Below are 18,170 nucleotides of genomic sequence, written 5' to 3' on the forward strand. Positions count from 1 at the left end.
ATCTGTTTTCACCCGGAGCATTAGCATCAAAGCTGTACTTTGAGGGAGATTTCGTCAAAAACTGCATGCTGAAGGCTGCCGAAATTGTGTGTCCTGAGAAACGACAAGCTTTTGCCAATATTAGCTTGACGAGAAATACCGTGGCAGACTGGATTTCTGAGCTATCGGCAGATTTGGACAGACAACTGAGACGCAAAGCGGAGTAATTTCTGGAATTTTCTGTTGCAATTGATTCATATTGCCATATTCATCCCTGGAATTGACGTGACTTTGACTCTCACAGAGGAGTCTCTCGAGTTGGTGCCCATGACCGACACAAAGACAGCTGAGAAAATTTTCCGCTCCGTTGTTTGTGCTCTGGACAGAGTCAGGGCGGACTGGTCACGCGCCGTAAGCCTGGCTACTGATGGTGCACCGTCAGTAATCAATAAAAAGGCAGGTGTTTGTACTAAGTTCAGAGAGAAAGTACAAGCCGCAAATGGAGGGGTTGATTTTTCATTGCATTTTGCATCAGGAGGCATTATGCTGCAAGTCGTTAAAGACGGATCACGTCATGGAGGTAGTTGTCAGAACTGTTAATTTCATCCGAGCCAGAGGTCTCAATCATCGTCAGTTTGACAGCCTTCTCAGGGACTGTAACATTATCCATGTTGTGCCATACAACACTACGCTATCCTACATTGACAGCACTGGCTGCAAAAATGTTGTCCATGTTTGGGTCTACCTACCTTTATGAGCAAGTTTTCTCACTAATGAACATTAATAAAACAAAGCTGCGCTCAAAGCTCACACATAAGCACTTAAATGAGATTCGGAAATTGGCTGCTACTCAGGACATGATGCCTGATATTGATGCACTTGTGCAGGCTAAATACTGAGCAAGACTAAATCCTACGGAATGCTGCTTTCAACTTTGCACTATAAAAATAAACAGCTGATGAATATTTGCTGTAGTAGTTGCTGTGAAAGTCAGTGCTAGTCAGTAACAGATTTACAACAGAAGAGTTTTATATTCCTTCTGCATGCCATACATGTTATGCATGTTGAGGTTTTTTTATATGTATATATTTTATGCATTAACAAGGAAGGGGACAAATTTACTTTATCGTTTAAAACAGCTGACATTTAAGATTTCAAATGTGTCGTGTCAATTAATTTGTTCAAATTGCTTCCAATATGTGGAATTTTCATGTGTTTGATGTATTTTAACATGCAGGACAGTGTTTTTAAGTTCCACAAAACTGTGACTAAATGTTTTGCAACATTGTACAATCACTGTGATTAGTTTTTGTGCATAATGCACTTAAATAAATGTTAAACTAAGTAAAAGTGTTGTTGAAATTGCACATACTTTTAAAAAAAATTCTTAGGCTGTTCATAATAAATTTAGTAAAAGTAAAATTAATTTAATATGAATTATAATTTACTTCTTCTTTGCGCTAATACAAAGAAAAAAGTGGACAAAATGAGTTTGGCACCCCTGTACTAGACGATAGCCACACTTCTGATCCAGTGATGATCAACAAGTCTTTTTCTGATTTTTACACCGCATTATATACTTCTGAATGCAGCCCAATTACTGCAGCGACCCCCAACACCTGCTTAATGTACCCTCAGATTGATATAAACATCTCTAGGGAGCTTGGTAGACCCATCCCTCTGTTGGAGATGCACGAAGCAATCAAGTCTATGCAGAACAGGAAATCTCCTGGTCCCGATGGTTTACAGTCGAGTTCTTTAAGACATACTCGATGCTATTAGTTCCCATCCTTGTGAGAATGATCAAAGACTCCTTTACTGAGGGCAGACTAACAGCGACCTTGTATGAGGCATCTATTTCATTGCTAGTGATGAAAGACAGAGATCCTAGTTCATGTGGCAGCTACAGACCGGTCTCACTTTTAAACTTAGATTGTAAGATCCTTGCTAAGGTCCTCACCCTCCGCCTCCAAACTGTCCAGACAGGCTTCACATTAGGGAGACATCCATTTTTCAACACCAGAAGGCTGCTCAACATCATATACTTACCTGGGTCGGACACTCCTGAGGTTGTAGTGGCGCTAGATGCAGAGAAAGCCTTTGACTGGGTAGAGTGGGGCTTCCTATTTTATCTTTTGGAGAAATTTGTCTTTGATTCTAATTTTATTTCTTGGGTTAAGCTTCTGTATGTAACCCCCTCTGCATCTGTAAACACTTACGGCGTCTGTTCAGCATGTTTCCCTCTCAGGCGTGGGACACGGAAGGGCTGCCCGCTCTCACCCTTGTGCTTGCTTAGAACCCAGAATGAGTTTAAAGGCATCACTCATTTTGGCCTGGTCCACAAACTCTCCGTATATGCCGATGACCTTCTCTTATTTATTTCAAACCCCACAACCTCCCTCCCCCTGGTTTTATCAATCCTGAATCAGTTTGGACACCTATCGGGGTATAAATTGAATATTCATAAGAGTGAGTTATTCTTTGTCAACAACTTGGTGGACTAGCACTCCCTAATTTCCGCCAATACTTCTGGGCTTGCAACATTAATAAACTTTTATATTTGCTCTGCAGTGAAGTGGCAGACGCCTGCCAGCTATGGGCTCATACCGAGATAACATCTTCTTCCTGCTTTTTGCATTCTAAGATTTGCACACAGCTCCCCATAACTGCCCACAAGGTCTCATCAAATCTGGTTGTCGTTAATGCCATAAAATTTGGATCCAGTTCAGGAAGCAGTACGGCTTGCAAAGGGCTTCGTTCCTTGCCCCAGTTTTTAATAACCATGCGTTTCTCCCTTCCTGCGCCGATCCTGCATTCCGCATATGGTCAGATAAGGGCCTCAAAACTCTTAAGGACCTGTATGACAAAGGGGTTTTTGCGTCCTTTGCATCTTTGTCGGACAAATACAGCCTGCCTAATAGCCACTTTTTTCGGTACCTTCAAATGAGACATTTTATCCAAAAGCAATTCCCACCTTTTCCGAATCACCCCCCTGAAGCTAAGATGGACCAATTCCTGTCAACGTACAACACAAAGACTGATATCTGTCCTTTATAATAAGATTGCTCTTCTGAGCCCAGTCCCCATTGTCTCACCTAAAAATGCATGGGAAAAGGATTTGGGGGTAGACATCACTGATGACCAGTGGAGGGACATTCTGAAACTGGTCAACTCATATTTGATTTGTGCCAGGCACGGCCTATTACATTGGAAGGTGCTTCATAGAGCCCATTTCACCTTGAATTACCTTAATAATTTTTTTATTTTATTATTATTATTTTTATTTACTTTATCTTACTTTATCTACTTAAGTTACATGTTATTCAGTTACCTATTTTTTTTTTTTTATTGTGACCGTGAGGTGGGTTGTTGGGAGGGATAGTGGGATTCCTGTTGGGGTTTTTCTGTTTTTGTCTGTTTTTTTTTTTGTTTTTTTTTACTTTAAAGCAGATGTACTGTACATGTGTTATACCTGTTTCTCTGTTCTGGTCTGCAAAAAGCAATAAAAAAATTTGTAAGAAAAAATAAGGATCAAAGCCACATTGTGAAACTGGTATCCTAATGAGAGCCACATATATTTTGGATTTTTGAGTCCATTAGAGATTTATATTTGAGACTATATCTGATCCCATGTTTGTTTTTCAACCCTTTTTAAAATGTTTCTTTAAATAGTTGTGAGCCAGTCGTGCAGTGAGCAGGGCATTTAACAGACAAATAACTCTGGAAATCAAACAGTGCATTTTTTAGAGTTCACTTCACTGAAAATAAAATTAGTGTCAATGAGAACTTTAAGTTAACTAATAATAAAATATATTATAATCTGAAGGAAAGACTTAAAGGTTGAATATGGAGAATGAGCAGAACACCGCCATCTAGTTTCTCAAGATCGTAGTAGCAACAACAAAAATTAATTCCAGCAATCGGGTTGCCAGGTTGGTCAGACTCGGTCCAGTAGTCTACAGGAGATCAGAGTCTGTTTGAGCCTGTTTGAACCCATCCCCTCCGGAAAATCACACTATAAAAACAAGGATTGCAGAGGAGTTTGACTGACAGTTAGCCGTTAGTGTTAGCCGTTCCAGCTAAGTAACAATGAAAGTGATGTTAGTGATCAAGCAGAAATGTAGCCATTTGGGCGTGCGTTTTAATGCTGTTGAACTCCTTTCTCTCATGGAGTGAATGCTTGGACTATATTGACTCTGGTTTTTGCCCGTCTCCCGTCACTCAGCTGACAAATAACGCCCCCTTCACCGAGGCTCCGAAGCAGCTGCAGGATTGGCAAACTCCATTTCACCCAGTGCCAGCCTACAGTAGCTGCACCCAACAACAGACAACCCTGGCAACCAGCAACGCCCAACGCTATTGGCTGCTACAGTGGAAACAGAACGGGACAGAAAGCCATTGTCAAACCTGTCAAATTTAAAAAAATATTAATTCAGAAAAGCAATACTTTCATTCTGTACCCCTCAAAACGCCCCGTATTATTTGTTTTAATATAGCTTTCAATAAAGATTCAACATATTCAACCTTTAAATATTGAATACACTTACCAAGCTATAATAAGTGAATGGATGTGCAGTGTGGGTGTCTGCTGATTGGTAATGGGCAGGTACAATTTGATCAGAGCTTTCTGCTAAAACCAGCTGCCCGCTGCTGCTGGAAACCAGGTTGACAGAGCTGAGAAACAAAGAGCTAAAAGAGTCATAAATGCTTTGTAGAGCTGAGTGAGACTGCAGCTGTGGTTCCTTACCTTTTACACTACACACAGCTCTAAGTGGATTTTTAAACTTGGATCACTCATTTTTGTCACTAAAATGGTGTGATGTGATAAGTTAGCATTGTGTTTCAGTTTGCTACTGTGCTTATTTGACGTGATTTCCTTTTGAATTTTACAGAACAGTAAACCTGATTCCCTGCTGAAAATGGAGGAAGAGTGCAAATATGACAGAACACCGCTGTCAGGCAATAAAGACAGATTCAGCTTTACAATGTCTAGCAAGAAAATGCTTGGGTATGTATGGATGGCTGTGATTTCTTGAGAGAGGAGAACATGTCCACCTTCTTATGTTCTGTATAATGATGATTATAGAGCTATGTGGCTATCAGCACTGTATGCATTAGAGCCAATTCAAGGACTCCCCAGTGTGAGTGCAGGCTGAGCCTCGCAGCATGCTCTTATTGCCCTGTGGTTTCCTTTTCAGCTCCAAGACGCTGAAACCTCAGACTAACTCAAGTGTTTTTGGATCATTACAAAACCTAAAAGAGGACAAAAGCAAGCTAGTGAGAGACGAGTACGAGTACGTCTCAGATGAGGGGGAGCTGAAGATTGACGAATTCCCCATCAGACGGAAAAAGAACCCTGTCAAGAGAGATCTGTCCTGTGAGTATTGTGTCTTGTGTTTCACTTTACTTAAACTATCATCAAACCTCAACCTCTTTGTTTTGCATCACTGATTTAAATGTGTCCGCAGTAAAGTAAAGTGTTGACAATCAGCATTCAATGATTGGTCAGATTACTAGCTCTACTTATTTTGATCCCATATTACCTGCTCTATATCAGGCAATGTATTTAACATGAGTGGATATTTTATTTATTCTTTCAGTACTTATGCATTAAAGGTGATTTATTATACTTCTCTCTCTCTCTCTCTCTCTCTCTCTCTCTCTCTCTCTCTCTCTCTCTCTCTCAATGTTACTAGGGTTGCCAACTCCCTCTAAAATAAATAATGGACACCACATTGGCAGGGCCGGCCCGCCAGATTTCCTTCACCCTTAGTGAATCTTTTTAGCCCTTTTGTATGTGTGAAGCAATTTTTTTAACTATTTGACTGTAACCTGACACGTACTTTAGTTTTGGAATATTTGAAGATTCCGTTTTTTCAAGGGGCGGTTGGCAACCCTAAACATTACAATGTTAGATGTTCATTAAATGTGGGCAAAGCTTCAAATAATGAGGTAAATGTATGTACTACTAAAGTACATATGTATCTCCTCTTGGCTCAAGGTGACATTAAGCTGGATTTCTTTGTATGGTCCACTGCTCCCTTTACTGTAGTGTTTATATGTAGCTACATGCTAACAGCAGGCAAAGCTGTAATCTTGGTTGCTGATGTTGTTTTATTTCTCCCCAATTTCGGATCACACTCCTGCTAGAACATGTCCCATTGTGTACTTTTTGGTTTTAAAGCCAGTCACAGATAGAGCCGGCAAAAGCTCATATGCAGAAACCTGGAAAGACTGGGGGCTTAAAGAGACAGGAGCAGAGTGTCTCAGACAGAGGGTGAATGCAGGTGCAGAAGCCATGAGCAGTTGGAGAAAAATATTTAAGAATGTAAATATGTTTTTAGTATAAACACAAAATACATGTAGGAACCTGAAAAAGAGTGTAATGTTATGCTTTTAAGCATTTTGCATATTTGAGTACATAAAAAGGGTTTAGAGTGAAATTCCGGTGTAAAATCATCCCAGGGTCTTTTTCGGGCAATTACACTTGTCAACTAAGCCATCGAAACAATCATTTAATGTATAAACTATTAACAGAGAAATCCAGGTGAGTCGCTAACAGCTGGCCGTGGCTAACACTGATTAGCTCGGGGCAGTATGGTGAAGACGTTCAAATGTCTTTTTTAACCACTAACTATTTTCATTGCAAACTCCAGCTATACAAACAACATATTAACAACAACAATATATACACACAATATACTATATATTTGGAGAAACAGAAATATAAAACAATATATGTATAAAATATCAAATTTACAACAGTAATATATACAAAAGTACTGTAATAATTTGCAAAGTACCGTAAAGTACCGTTTATAAGAGTCCTTACACAGAAAACAAAGCACCAACAACGTAGTTAGAAAACCCAGAGTTTATTAAAAGAGAGTTTTAAAGACTTACCAACTGGCCCCTGTACCAAGTCCATTCAAATGGATTACCAAAGTCAATCCAAAAGGAAGGAGCCCTTTGATGCTTTGTTTATGAATCGGTCGCCTCTTCCAATCTATTCTGGGGACATGTAAAAAAGTGTCCAGTACGGTGCTGTTGATGAGGGATGGGTAATCCTCCAGAGTAGTCACACAGTGTGTTGCAGTATTCAATGATTCTAGGCCACGATGAAAAATGTCCCTCTGTTGGCAGCATAAACATTCTTCTTTGGTGCCACCACAGGCACACCAAAAAATTGCTGCACACTGAGACTGATGCTAGGTCTGATGCTATCTCTACCTGTAGCCCCTTCTGGCAACACACGCCCCCACAACCTTACCTGACATTTCTGTGCTTTACATCTATTATTGACTTATATTTCACCAAACTGCCACAAACCACAACATTTTCAATTCAATTCAATTAAATTTTATTTATAGTGCCAAATCATAACAAAAGTTATCTCAGGACACTTTACAAACTAGGTAAAGACCACACTCTATGACTTATTTATGATTTACATAGACCCAACAATTCCCCCACAGAGTATGGTGGCAACGAAAACCTTCCCTATTACAGGCAGGAACGTCGGACAGACCCAGCTCTGTGGAGGACGGCCATCTGTCTTGACCGGTTGGGGAGGAAGAAAAGGAGAGAGAAAGCAAGAAAAGACGGACAGATGGACAGAGAAAGACAAAGACAGACACAAAGACAGAGACAGACACACTTCCAGTAACTACAATAATATCTATAGTAATGTGAATTTGACTTATATGTTATGGCAGTTAATAAACTAGAATAGTAGAAACAAGCACAGCTAACTTTATAGATTATAATAGTAGCAGGAAGCGTCATGCAGGACCACGGCAGCAGGCACCACCATGATCAGCAGAGACCTGCGAGACGACAAAGCACAAACAACTCCGGGGAAGAAGTTGAATTAGTAACATGCATTGATTAGACATGAATGATGCAGAAAAGAGGAGAGAAGCTCAGAGTATCTGGAAAAGTATTGTCCCCAGCAGACTAGGCCTATAGCAGCATAATTAAGCAGAACAAAATCCGCTTACAAATAACAACATTGCTAAGGGCTCGTAAGACCTAGCTGTAAGCTTTATCAAAAAGGAAAGTTTTAAGTTTACTTTTAAATATGAGGGCAGTGTCTGCACTACGAATAACACTTGGGAGTTGGTTCCACAGGAGAGGAGCTTGGTATTTGAAGGCTCTGCCTCCCATTCTACTTTTGTAGACTCTAGGAACGACAAGTAGCCCTGCATTCTCAGAGCGCAGCGATCTAGTCGGGTAATACGGTACTATTAGCTCTTTAAGATACGACGGAGCCTGACCAATAAGAGCTTTGCAGGTAAGGAGAAGGATTTTAAATTCCATTCTAGATTTTACAGGTAGCCAGTGCAAAAAAGCTAATACAGGAGAAATATGTTCTCTTCGATTTGTTTTAGTTAGTACACAAGCTGCAGCATTTTGGACCAACTGGAGACTCTTAGCAGATTTGCGTTTCGGAGGCCTTTCGGGCCAAGTACAATGACTTCAGTTTTATCTGAGTTTAACATCAGAAAATTGCAGGTCATCCAGCTTTTTATTTCCTTAAGGCACATTTGAAGTTTATCCAACTGATCGGTTTCCTCTAGTTTAATCGACAAGTATAATTGTGTATCATCAACATAACAATGAAAGTTTATGGAGTGCTTCCTTATAATATTTCCCAAGGGAAGCATATATAAGGTGAAAAGAATCAGTCCAAGGACAGAACCCTGTGGAACTAACTTAAGTGTGCATGGAGGATTTGTCATTAACATGTTCAACTGAGATCTATCTGATGAATAAGACTTAAACCAGCTCAGTGCAGTTCCTTTAATACCAGATAGTTACTCCAGTCTGTAGCAGGATGCAATGGTCAATAGTGTCGAAGGCAGCACTAAGATCTAGTAAAACAAGTACAGAGACTGAAGCTTTTTATTATGTAAAAAGTCACACAGCTGATTGGCGACTAATTTCTCAAGGATCTTACAGAGAAAGGGAAGGTTAGATATAGGTCTATAGTTGGCTAGTACCTCTGGATCAAGACTGGGCTTTTTAAGAAGAGGTTTAATTACAGCTACTTTAAAAGACTGTGGTACATAACCTGCTGATAAAGACATGTTATTCATATCTAATACAGGAGTGCTAACTAAAGGTAACACTTCTTTAAGTAACCTAGTTGGAATAGAGTCTAGGAGGCAAGTAGAAGGCTTTGATGCTGAAATAGTAGAGGTTAATTTGTTAAGGTCAACTATAGAAAGGCAGTCCAAGAATATATCAGGTTGTACAGTTGTTTCTAAGGTTCCTGGGTTTGAAGAAAAGTTGGTGCCAAGCGAGTTGATTTTGTCTCTAATAGTTATAATTTTGTCACTGAAGAAGGTCATGAAGTCGTTACTACGGAGGGTTATAGGAATACATGGCTCAATAGAGCTGTGGCTCTCTGTCAGCCTGGCTACAGTGCTGAAAAGAAATCTAGGATTGTTCTTATTCTCCTCTATTAAAGCTGAGTAATAGGCTGCTCTGGCATTACGGAGGGCCTTCCTATATGTTTTTAGACTTTCATACCAAACTAAGCGAGATTCCTCCAATTTAGTAGAGCGCCATTTACTTTCCAATTTTCGCGATACTTGTTTTAATTCACAGGTTTGTGAGTTATACCACGGAGCTAACTTCCTCTGTTTCATTATCTTCTTTTTTAACGGAGCAACAGAGTCGAGTGTTGTTCGTAGTGAGCCTGCAACACTGTCAACAAGGTGATCAATTTCAGAGAAACTAACGTTGTGTGTGTAAGTGCAGGAATCTTGAATATTAGGATGAGGCATTAAAGTAAATGCAGATGGAATTGATTCCTTAAATTTAGTTATAGCACTATCAGATAAACATCTAGTGTGGAAACTTTTGCCCAGAGGTGAGTAGTCCTGTAATATGAATTCAAAAGTTATTAAATAATGGTCTGATAAAATAGGATTCTGTGGAAAGACTATTAAGTCATTGATTTCCACACCATAAGCCAAAACAAGGTCGAGGGTGTGATTAAAACAGTGAGTAGGTTTATGTACACTCTGACTAAAACCAAGCGAATATAATAGAGATAAATGCAATACTAAGGCTATTATTATCAACGTCCATGTGAATATTAAAATCTCCTACAATGATTTCTACAGATTTAAGGACTAAATTTGACAGAAACTCTGAGAATTCAGACAGAAATTCAGAGTACGGACCAGGAGCACGGTACACTATAAAAGGTATAATTGGCTGCACAGTTTTCCAGGTTGAATGTGAAAAGACAAAGAACAAGACATTTATGTGTTTTGCTGGAATAAATCATCAATGGGCTCCTTCCTTTGGGCTTGACTTTGGTAATCCACTTGAATGGACTTTACTACGAGAGGAGCTGGTACAGGGGCCAGTAGGTAAGTCTTTAAAACACTCTTTTAATAAACTCCAGGTCCACTTGTTGGTGCTTCATTTTCTGTGTATGAACTCTTCTCATGCTACTGCAGAGGTTTGCTGTTATTTTGAACAGTATTAGTGGTTGAAAAAAACATTTTAATGCCTTCACTGTACTGCCCCGAGCCAATCAGTGTTAGCCGCGTCCGGCTGTTAGCCCCTCTCTCCGGGATTTCTCCGTTAATAGTTGAAACACGAAAAAAAAAATGTCTCAATGGCTTATTTGATGAAAGTACAGTATTTTTCAAAAAAGACCATGGTATGATTTTACGCTTAAATTTCACTTTAAACTAGCAATAAATCCCGTCAAGCTCTCTATCAGAGATCAGATCTGCTCTGTGATATGAATAAGTCACTGTTGTGCTCATTGATGACTAATTTCCTGGTTGAGAAAACAGTTGACTAATCAGAGCTTTTAGGTGGGATTACAAAATGAGACATCATCTTCCTTCAGACATTGCAGATCGCTTTCTACACCCACAAATGATAGCAACAGAAAGATGAGCACAGAAATGGTGACATGCATGGATGAGACGGTCGCAGGCATGCAGAAAAAACAACTATATCCACTCATTCTTTGACCGTCTTGAAAAACTGCTCTTAGCATCAGCTACAGCAGCTTCACACAACACATACATACTCTTCATATGTCTTAACACAGGGTTCCTACGCAGTATAGAAAAGTAGTGCATTTGATTTGAGTAATTTCCAGGTCTGAATAAGTTTGGAAAAAGGGAAAAGAGTTTGGAAAAATGTTTGTGTTGTTTCCAGACTTTTATCTCACTTTAAAATATATTAATATATACAAATCAAAACAAGTTTACTAACGAAACACAGCCGACCTGTAGATGATATGAAACTATCAAGTCACCATGGTCACCGTTTGCCGTGCAAATGCAATTCTCATTTATTGAATTTCTTCCACACATGTCATCTACATTTTATTTATGATTTATTTTTATTTATCATTATTCTATTTATTCACAGTATGTTTACTCCATCTAAAGCCAATGAAGCACAGACTTGTGTTTTCTTCTGTAGTTCCTGGTTAATTGTCGATCTCTACTGTTCCTGTCTGTAGAGTTACAGGTTCAGTTATTAATTTAACTATCCATCTCTGCTGTTCCTGTCTGTAGAGTTACAGGTTCACAGTTATTTATTTCACTCTTTTAGCATTTAGCTTGAATAAAATGTTATGCGCTGAACAGAGTTCATTCACTTATATGAGCTACAATACGTAGGTAAAAATGACTTGTAATTACTTGGCAACATAATGACATACATACAGTGCCTATAGAAAGTTCTGATACCCTTTTGAAATAGTCACTTTTATTGTTTTGCAGCCTGAAATGATAATACAGAAAAATTGATATTTTTCCAGCCTGATTTACACATTTTGTAGAGACAGATCCAAACAGACTGATGGCTGTAATTAAAGCAAAAGGTGCCTTCATAAAGTATTAAATCTTTCAACCCTGATATTCTAGTTTTTTATTTTTTATTAATTTTCAGAAATTTTGAAAAAAGAATTTCACTTGAATGTTGTAAGGCAAAATATGTAAATCATGCTGGGAAAATATCTATTTTTCTGTATTATCCTTTCAGGCTGTAAAACAAAAAAGTGACTATTTCAAAAGGGTATCAGGACTTTCTGTAGGGACTGTAGTCAGAATTTAACATACTTGTTAAAAGTTGAGTTTTTAAGCATTTATTTATATAAAAACCATCTAACAATTGGTATTCAGATGTTTAATATTCACTGAAAAATCCTGGAGCAGTCTAGAATTTTGAAATGGAAAATGTGTAGGAGCCCTGTTTACAGTCTATTTATAACTTCTTTTCATTGTCTTCTTGTTGGTCATTCTGTACACACATATCTATTTCCTGTGTGTCTGTCCAGGAGAGGGGCTGTTGCTGAGGTTAAAAAGTTGTTTGGAGAGTTTCTCCTTATCTGAAGCGAAGGTCTACGAACAAAGGCTGTCGTCTGATGTACAGATTGTAAAGACCCTTGAGGCAAATTTCTGATTTGTCATATTGGACTGTTAATAAAATTCACTTGACTGCACATAAAAAAAACAAATTAACCCCCTGAATAAATAAAGCAAAATAAAATGGCAAATCAGTGATTTATCAGGCTAGGTTAGAACATGTTCAAAGTCACCAAAATACATTACTGTTTAAAGTATTATCTTGTTATGAGTACCAGAGAGCAGCATTGTATTGATACCAAGCCCTGCTATCAACTTGTGTTTCAGCTCTTGCTCATTGGTGAATGTTTTTTTCCCCAGTTCTTTCAGACATCAAAGAACCCATTCAGCCAGCCAAGAAACCAAAGTTCCAACCCCTGGTGACCAAGGTACGGCTCCCCACATCACATTTGACTGTTGGCCTTGACAATAATAAGTATCTATAAGTAGATAATGTGATTATACTAAATAAAGAGACTGTTCAGTGACTGATCAAACCTCGCACCTCACTGATGAGGGGAATAGCATGAACGATAAAGTGTTACTAATGACAGGTCACTGGAGGCCACATCAGAACATAGTCTTCTAGGGCCCGTCCACAAAGAAACTTGTTTTCCTGTAACCACACAACTTAAGTATTGTTTTGGCCGACCATCCACACGCAGCCGGTGTTATCGGAGCCTGAAAGCGGTATCCTTTTTAACTGGGTCCCAGAGTGGGAAGATTTGAAAACTGAGTCCAAAACAGCACAAAAGTCTCTACTAACACCAGAAACAGTGGACACATTTCTCTCTAGGATGGAGGAGGATTTGGGAAGTCTCCAGATTTGGAGAAAACTCTCCAGTGTTTGTATTCTCCACAGTATCTCCCCGTCTTTTCTTCTCTGTTGTTGGTGTCTTTCTGTGGCAGTTACAGCGCCACATCCAGGCCTGGCTTGTGCACTGCAGCATTTGGAGTCGCTTTACCTGGTTTCATGTGGACGCTGATATTTCTTGACTCGAGGCCGTGTGGATGGAAAACTTTTTAAGAACGATGGAGGAAAAAAATATTGTTTTCGATCGTGTGGACGTACCTCTCAGGGTTCCAGAAGCCCCACATTTATTGTGTATCTCTCACTTGGTGGTCTTATTAAAGGCCAATGGGAATATCTAATGAAATGACCAAGGCCCTAACACAGCTGGGTTACCTGTTTTGGTCCCTTTTGTCAAAATCGACATGGTCCATATATTTCAAAATAAACTAAATAACAAGATAGACTAGCTCAGTAGGGATCCACAGCTACATTCTGCCCCAAGGCCCCCTAGTGGGTTACTGTGGCCAAAGTCACATAACTGGCAGAAACTGCAGGAAACATTAGAAGTAATAAGTGAATACACAGAGACACAAACCAGTGAAACCCAGAGAGATCAAATCGACTCTGAAGCAATACCATATTCCTCTGTTTCTCTTATGTTTGTTTCTACTCTTTCCAGAGCGCAGACTCGTCAGATGCAGAGACTCTGCACATAGACACAGAGGCCAAGCCTGAGGTCAAAAGTCGCAACTCTAAGGGCAAAAAGAAGGGCGGCAGTGCTGCTGGGATTCTTGACCTGCTGCAGGCAAGCAAGCAAGTGGGAGGGATTGACTACAGCACCAACAGGTAGACCCCCCATCCCTTGTGTAATTCTGTTCTGATGAACACCAACGGAACTTTGAAAATAAACTTTTCTCATTTCAGTCAATTTATTCTTACATTCCTTCATGGGACAGCCCACTGACAAACAAATGGCCCACTAAACGACAATATAATTGACTGAAAAAGATGAATTTCATAACTTTGCTTCGAGCTGACAATTCAACTAGCAACTGAAGCAACATATTACGCCGATTTTGTCAGCAGTTTGTTGAGTTTCATGGTGCCGTAACACTGCGTGGCTGCAGGCTCTTCTCCTGCCTTCAGCTGTTTGCTGTTGTGTTCAGCTCTTGATGGTCTATTTCCGCCACACTGAAAGCTACAAATGAGCAATGAAAGAAGGAAAGAAACATCGGCTGAAATATTTTAATTTCTCAAATTGTTTTGCTGCTTTGAAGAGAGAATGCTCTCAGCCCACAGGTCTTTTAAGCAGGCTTTGACTCAGCAGCGTCATAAAGTAATCACAGGAGAATATTTGGATTGGACACTTTAACTTTGTTCTTTCAGTTCACCTCTTCTTCACCTCTGCCAGCTTGTTGACTGCTGTGTAATGGCTGTGTTGTTGTGTATTTTTTATTGACGTACTTACAGTCAGCCACCTGCATCTCCCAGCACACAGGAGGCCATTCAGGGCATGCTGTCCATGGCCAACCTGTCATCTTCAGACAGCTTGCAGCAGCCGTGGAGCCACAGCCAGTCCAAAAACAATAGCCAGTCGAAGAGTTACTCACACAGCATGCAGGCCAGCAAGAAGACCAGCGGAGGAGCCGGCGCCGGGAGTGGTAACAGCAAACGGCCCACCAAACGACTCCCGAAGAAACCCAGGAAAAGCAGCAGTATTGAGAGTCTAGACTACGATGACCAGGACCACATGGACGCATGTTTCAAGGACTCTGATTATGGTACGCCTCAAGAGTCCACTCATTCCTCTTGTTCCTGTTTTATCATCATTTTAAAAAGACGGCAGATGACCGGAGCTCAGCGAGGTCACGTCGGAGTTACAGGGTTATACCAATGAGAAAATAATGATGTGCCATGCATGATTCTCACTGCTGCTAACAGCTGCTGTTAAAAACAGATTGACCCTTGATGGATCAACATGTGGCTCTTTAATTCTAAACTTTTCATTAGGAGTAGATGATAGGGTTTATGTTTATTTTTCGTGCCTCCTTTCCAAATTCGTATTTTCCTTTGAAAAGCTCCAGCCAAACACAGCTGTTTGGACTCTCCCAGCTTCTTAACAAACCATTAACACGGGTTATGAATCGTTATTTTACATGCTTTCTGAACTTCTAATTAGTGTCCAATTAGTTGTTCGCAGCGCGAATATACTCAGTGCGAAGCTTCACTGGCACTCTCTTCTTCTGTTGTAAACAGGCCATTTATATCTTGATCATCTGATGATCACATATTAAATGTTGTGCTGTGAGCAGGCAGAGAGAAGGGGGCAGTCAACAGCTGTCTTACAGCTGTCCTGCATGCTGTCACTGGAAACTTCCACCATTTTAGATGCATGGAAAGCAGAAATAAGTGCACTTAAGTCACATTCTATGCTTTACATATGTGACAATAATTGGCCAGTAATGTTTCATCTTCTACATCCTCTCAGTGAAAACCTTACATGCCTGACATGTTAGTCATCTGTTCCATCTTTTGATTTTAGTTTACCCCTCGTTGGAGTCTGAAGAGGATAATCCAGTTTTCAAATCCAGATCGAAAAAACGGAAAAGCAGTGACGACACTCCATACAGTCCAACAGGTAAATTACTGCATTATTAATTAAAGGTTGAATATGTAGGATCTTTATCAAAAGCTTTATTTTTAAAACAAAAACAAAAAACACCTACGAGGCATTTTGAGGGGTCCACATTGAAAGTATTGCTTTTCCATAAAAATATATATTTATTATGAATTCATATTTAAAAAAAACTTTTGATGGGTTTGACAATGACTTTCTGTCCTGTTCTGTTTCCATTGTAGCAGCCAATAGCGTTGAGCATTGCTCATTGCCAGGGTTGTCTGTTGTTGCTACAGAAACAAGGAATCCTTTTGAGTTGAGAGCTAGTTAATGGATTACACACGACTCAAAGAAAGACTTTTTGTTGTCATGACTTTGATCTTGAGATGTAGATGGAGGTGTTCTGCTCATTCTCCATATTCAACCTTTAAGGCTCTACACTTTTATAAAGTAAATGTGTTGTAAACCCTTATATGGATGTGATCCCAGCACGGGTGGGACCCTCAGTCCCCCGACAGGAGCGGCCGGCAAGAGATGGAGCCCGAGTGGCCTCCATAGAAACGGGACTGGCTGCAGCTGCAGCAAAGCTTTCTCATCAGGTATGCAATATTTTTACATCGTAAAAGTAACTGTTGCCGTGAGTGATGCTCAACAAAAAATATGTGTCAACAGGAGGAACAGCAGCAGAAAGCTAAGAAGAAGAAGAATAGCACCAAAAAGAAGGCATTAGTAATTGAGGAGCCCCCGAAAATCTCTCAGGTCAGCAGCTCTCCGGAGCACAATGTGGACTCCCAAGATGGCAGCCTGACAGACCACGAGTTCAACACTGGAACAGTCAAGTCGCCAGGAGGGCCACAGCCCATGGCGCCCGGGGTTTTTCTTAGCCAGAGGCGACCGTCAATGTCTTCTCCCAACAACAGCAGCACCTCCACAAGCACCAACAGCAGCATCATGCCCAAGGGCGAGCGTGTGGTGTCAGCAGACGCCAAAGGTGAGTCTTAATCAATGGAATGTTGGGCTGCTTACATTGCCTCTCTGTTTTAGTGGAAGAACATTCACTGGTTTCGTGTGGACGCAGATATTTCTTGAGCCGAGTCTGGAAAACTTTTTGAGAATGACAGAGGAAAAAAAGATTGTTTTTCGATCATGCGGACGTACCCTGAGAAATGTGTGCACAGGTAAGCATAGAATTCAGTATATGGAGATCAGTGGCGGCTGCTGGTCTTTCAAGGAGAGAAAGCTCATGTTTCCGGCCTACATCATAAATGTGTTTAAGCACCCTAGCTCTGCTCACTTAAACGGCCTTGGCCCAGCTGGAGCTGCTGCGCCAGGCTACTGTGAAGTGTGACCGCCTGTGAGTGTGAGTAACGGGGGCAGAAGCTCCACAGCTGCCGCTGCTCGTTGGGGAAAGAAACCGCAGAGTGTAAGAACAGAGTTGCCAAACACAACACTAGACATTTTTAACAAAGACAAAGTCTCTGGGGATCAGTAAGGTCTCCAGATCAGTTCAGAACAACAGAATGAAAAACTTGAAAAAATGCTCCGCTGGATGTTTATTCTTTAAGATCGCTGAAACATTTTGGTGTGGTCTATACCTAGTCTGTAAAGTGTCCTGAGATAACTTTTGTTATGATTTGGCACTATATAAATAAATTGAATTGAATTAAATTGAATTCGCTCATTTAGCTGTCAGTCAAAAAAGGATTCCGCCTCAGACAGCTCATCCAACCATCATGCAGAAGCCAAGCGTCCGGGCCAGCCCACTGTCCCATAGACCCCCATAGACGCTCAGCGTCCGATGGGCGGGACAAAGCCCAGCATTTATCCAATGAACGTCTAGTTTGGCTGCAGTGGAACAACCCGCTCTACGCTTCCCCACTGAAGTCAGTAGAAGCCGAGCGTCCGACTGTGTAAAGCGCTGTGGCACTGTGGGGATGAATGAGAAGGAAGTTGCTCTGGTTACCTGTGATAAGTAGCTGATTCTGAACGAAAAAAGAAGGCTTTCTAGCGCGTATTTAGTCAATGAAATGTACACACAGCAGTACATATTTCACCACTTTTTTTTTATTTTGGTGACATTTTAGGGGAAACTGAGCTTCCATTGCAATCGCCACTGATGGAGAATAAAGTTTCCTTTAGTCAGAACAAATGACGTTCTGTTCAGGACACTCAGAAATCACAGGCTCATAATAAAAGCACTGCTGAAATGGAATGAGTGATTAGTCATTATTAACAATCTTGCATTTTACACATGTTACATATATAGGCATGTTTTTAGACAGTTCCATGAAGTGTAGATTTGTGTAAATGATTGGTGCTGCAGCTGGATGCAGATCACTGCAGTTACTCCCTTACCTTGTAGTCTCAGAAAGCCTCTGAACCTGAGCAAACT

The 18,170-nt window shown here is 40.4% G+C and overlaps 1 protein-coding gene across 2 annotated transcripts in view; it reads left to right on the forward strand.

Annotated features, from left to right (window-relative positions):
• The window catches only part of phf2 (PHD finger protein 2), a 66,874-nt gene that overhangs the window by 45,747 nt on the left and 2,957 nt on the right, over positions 1 to 18,170 (forward strand). Inside the window, exons 14-21 of one of the 2 annotated variants that reach the window (XM_083939414.1) lie at positions 4,872 to 4,987; positions 5,178 to 5,356; positions 12,690 to 12,757; positions 13,841 to 14,007; positions 14,632 to 14,942; positions 15,704 to 15,799; positions 16,268 to 16,377; positions 16,451 to 16,769. In XM_083939414.1, coding sequence (XP_083795540.1) covers positions 4,872 to 4,987; positions 5,178 to 5,356; positions 12,690 to 12,757; positions 13,841 to 14,007; positions 14,632 to 14,942; positions 15,704 to 15,799; positions 16,268 to 16,377; positions 16,451 to 16,769 — 1,366 coding nt within the window. The remainder of the gene's footprint in view (positions 1 to 4,871; positions 4,988 to 5,177; positions 5,357 to 12,689; positions 12,758 to 13,840; positions 14,008 to 14,631; positions 14,943 to 15,703; positions 15,800 to 16,267; positions 16,378 to 16,450; positions 16,770 to 18,170) is intronic. The other variant, XM_083939413.1, reaches the window with a different exon arrangement.

Source organism: Echiichthys vipera, assembly GCF_963691815.1.
Source record: "Echiichthys vipera genome assembly, chromosome: X".
Classification (NCBI taxonomy): domain Eukaryota; kingdom Metazoa; phylum Chordata; class Actinopteri; order Perciformes; family Trachinidae; genus Echiichthys; species Echiichthys vipera.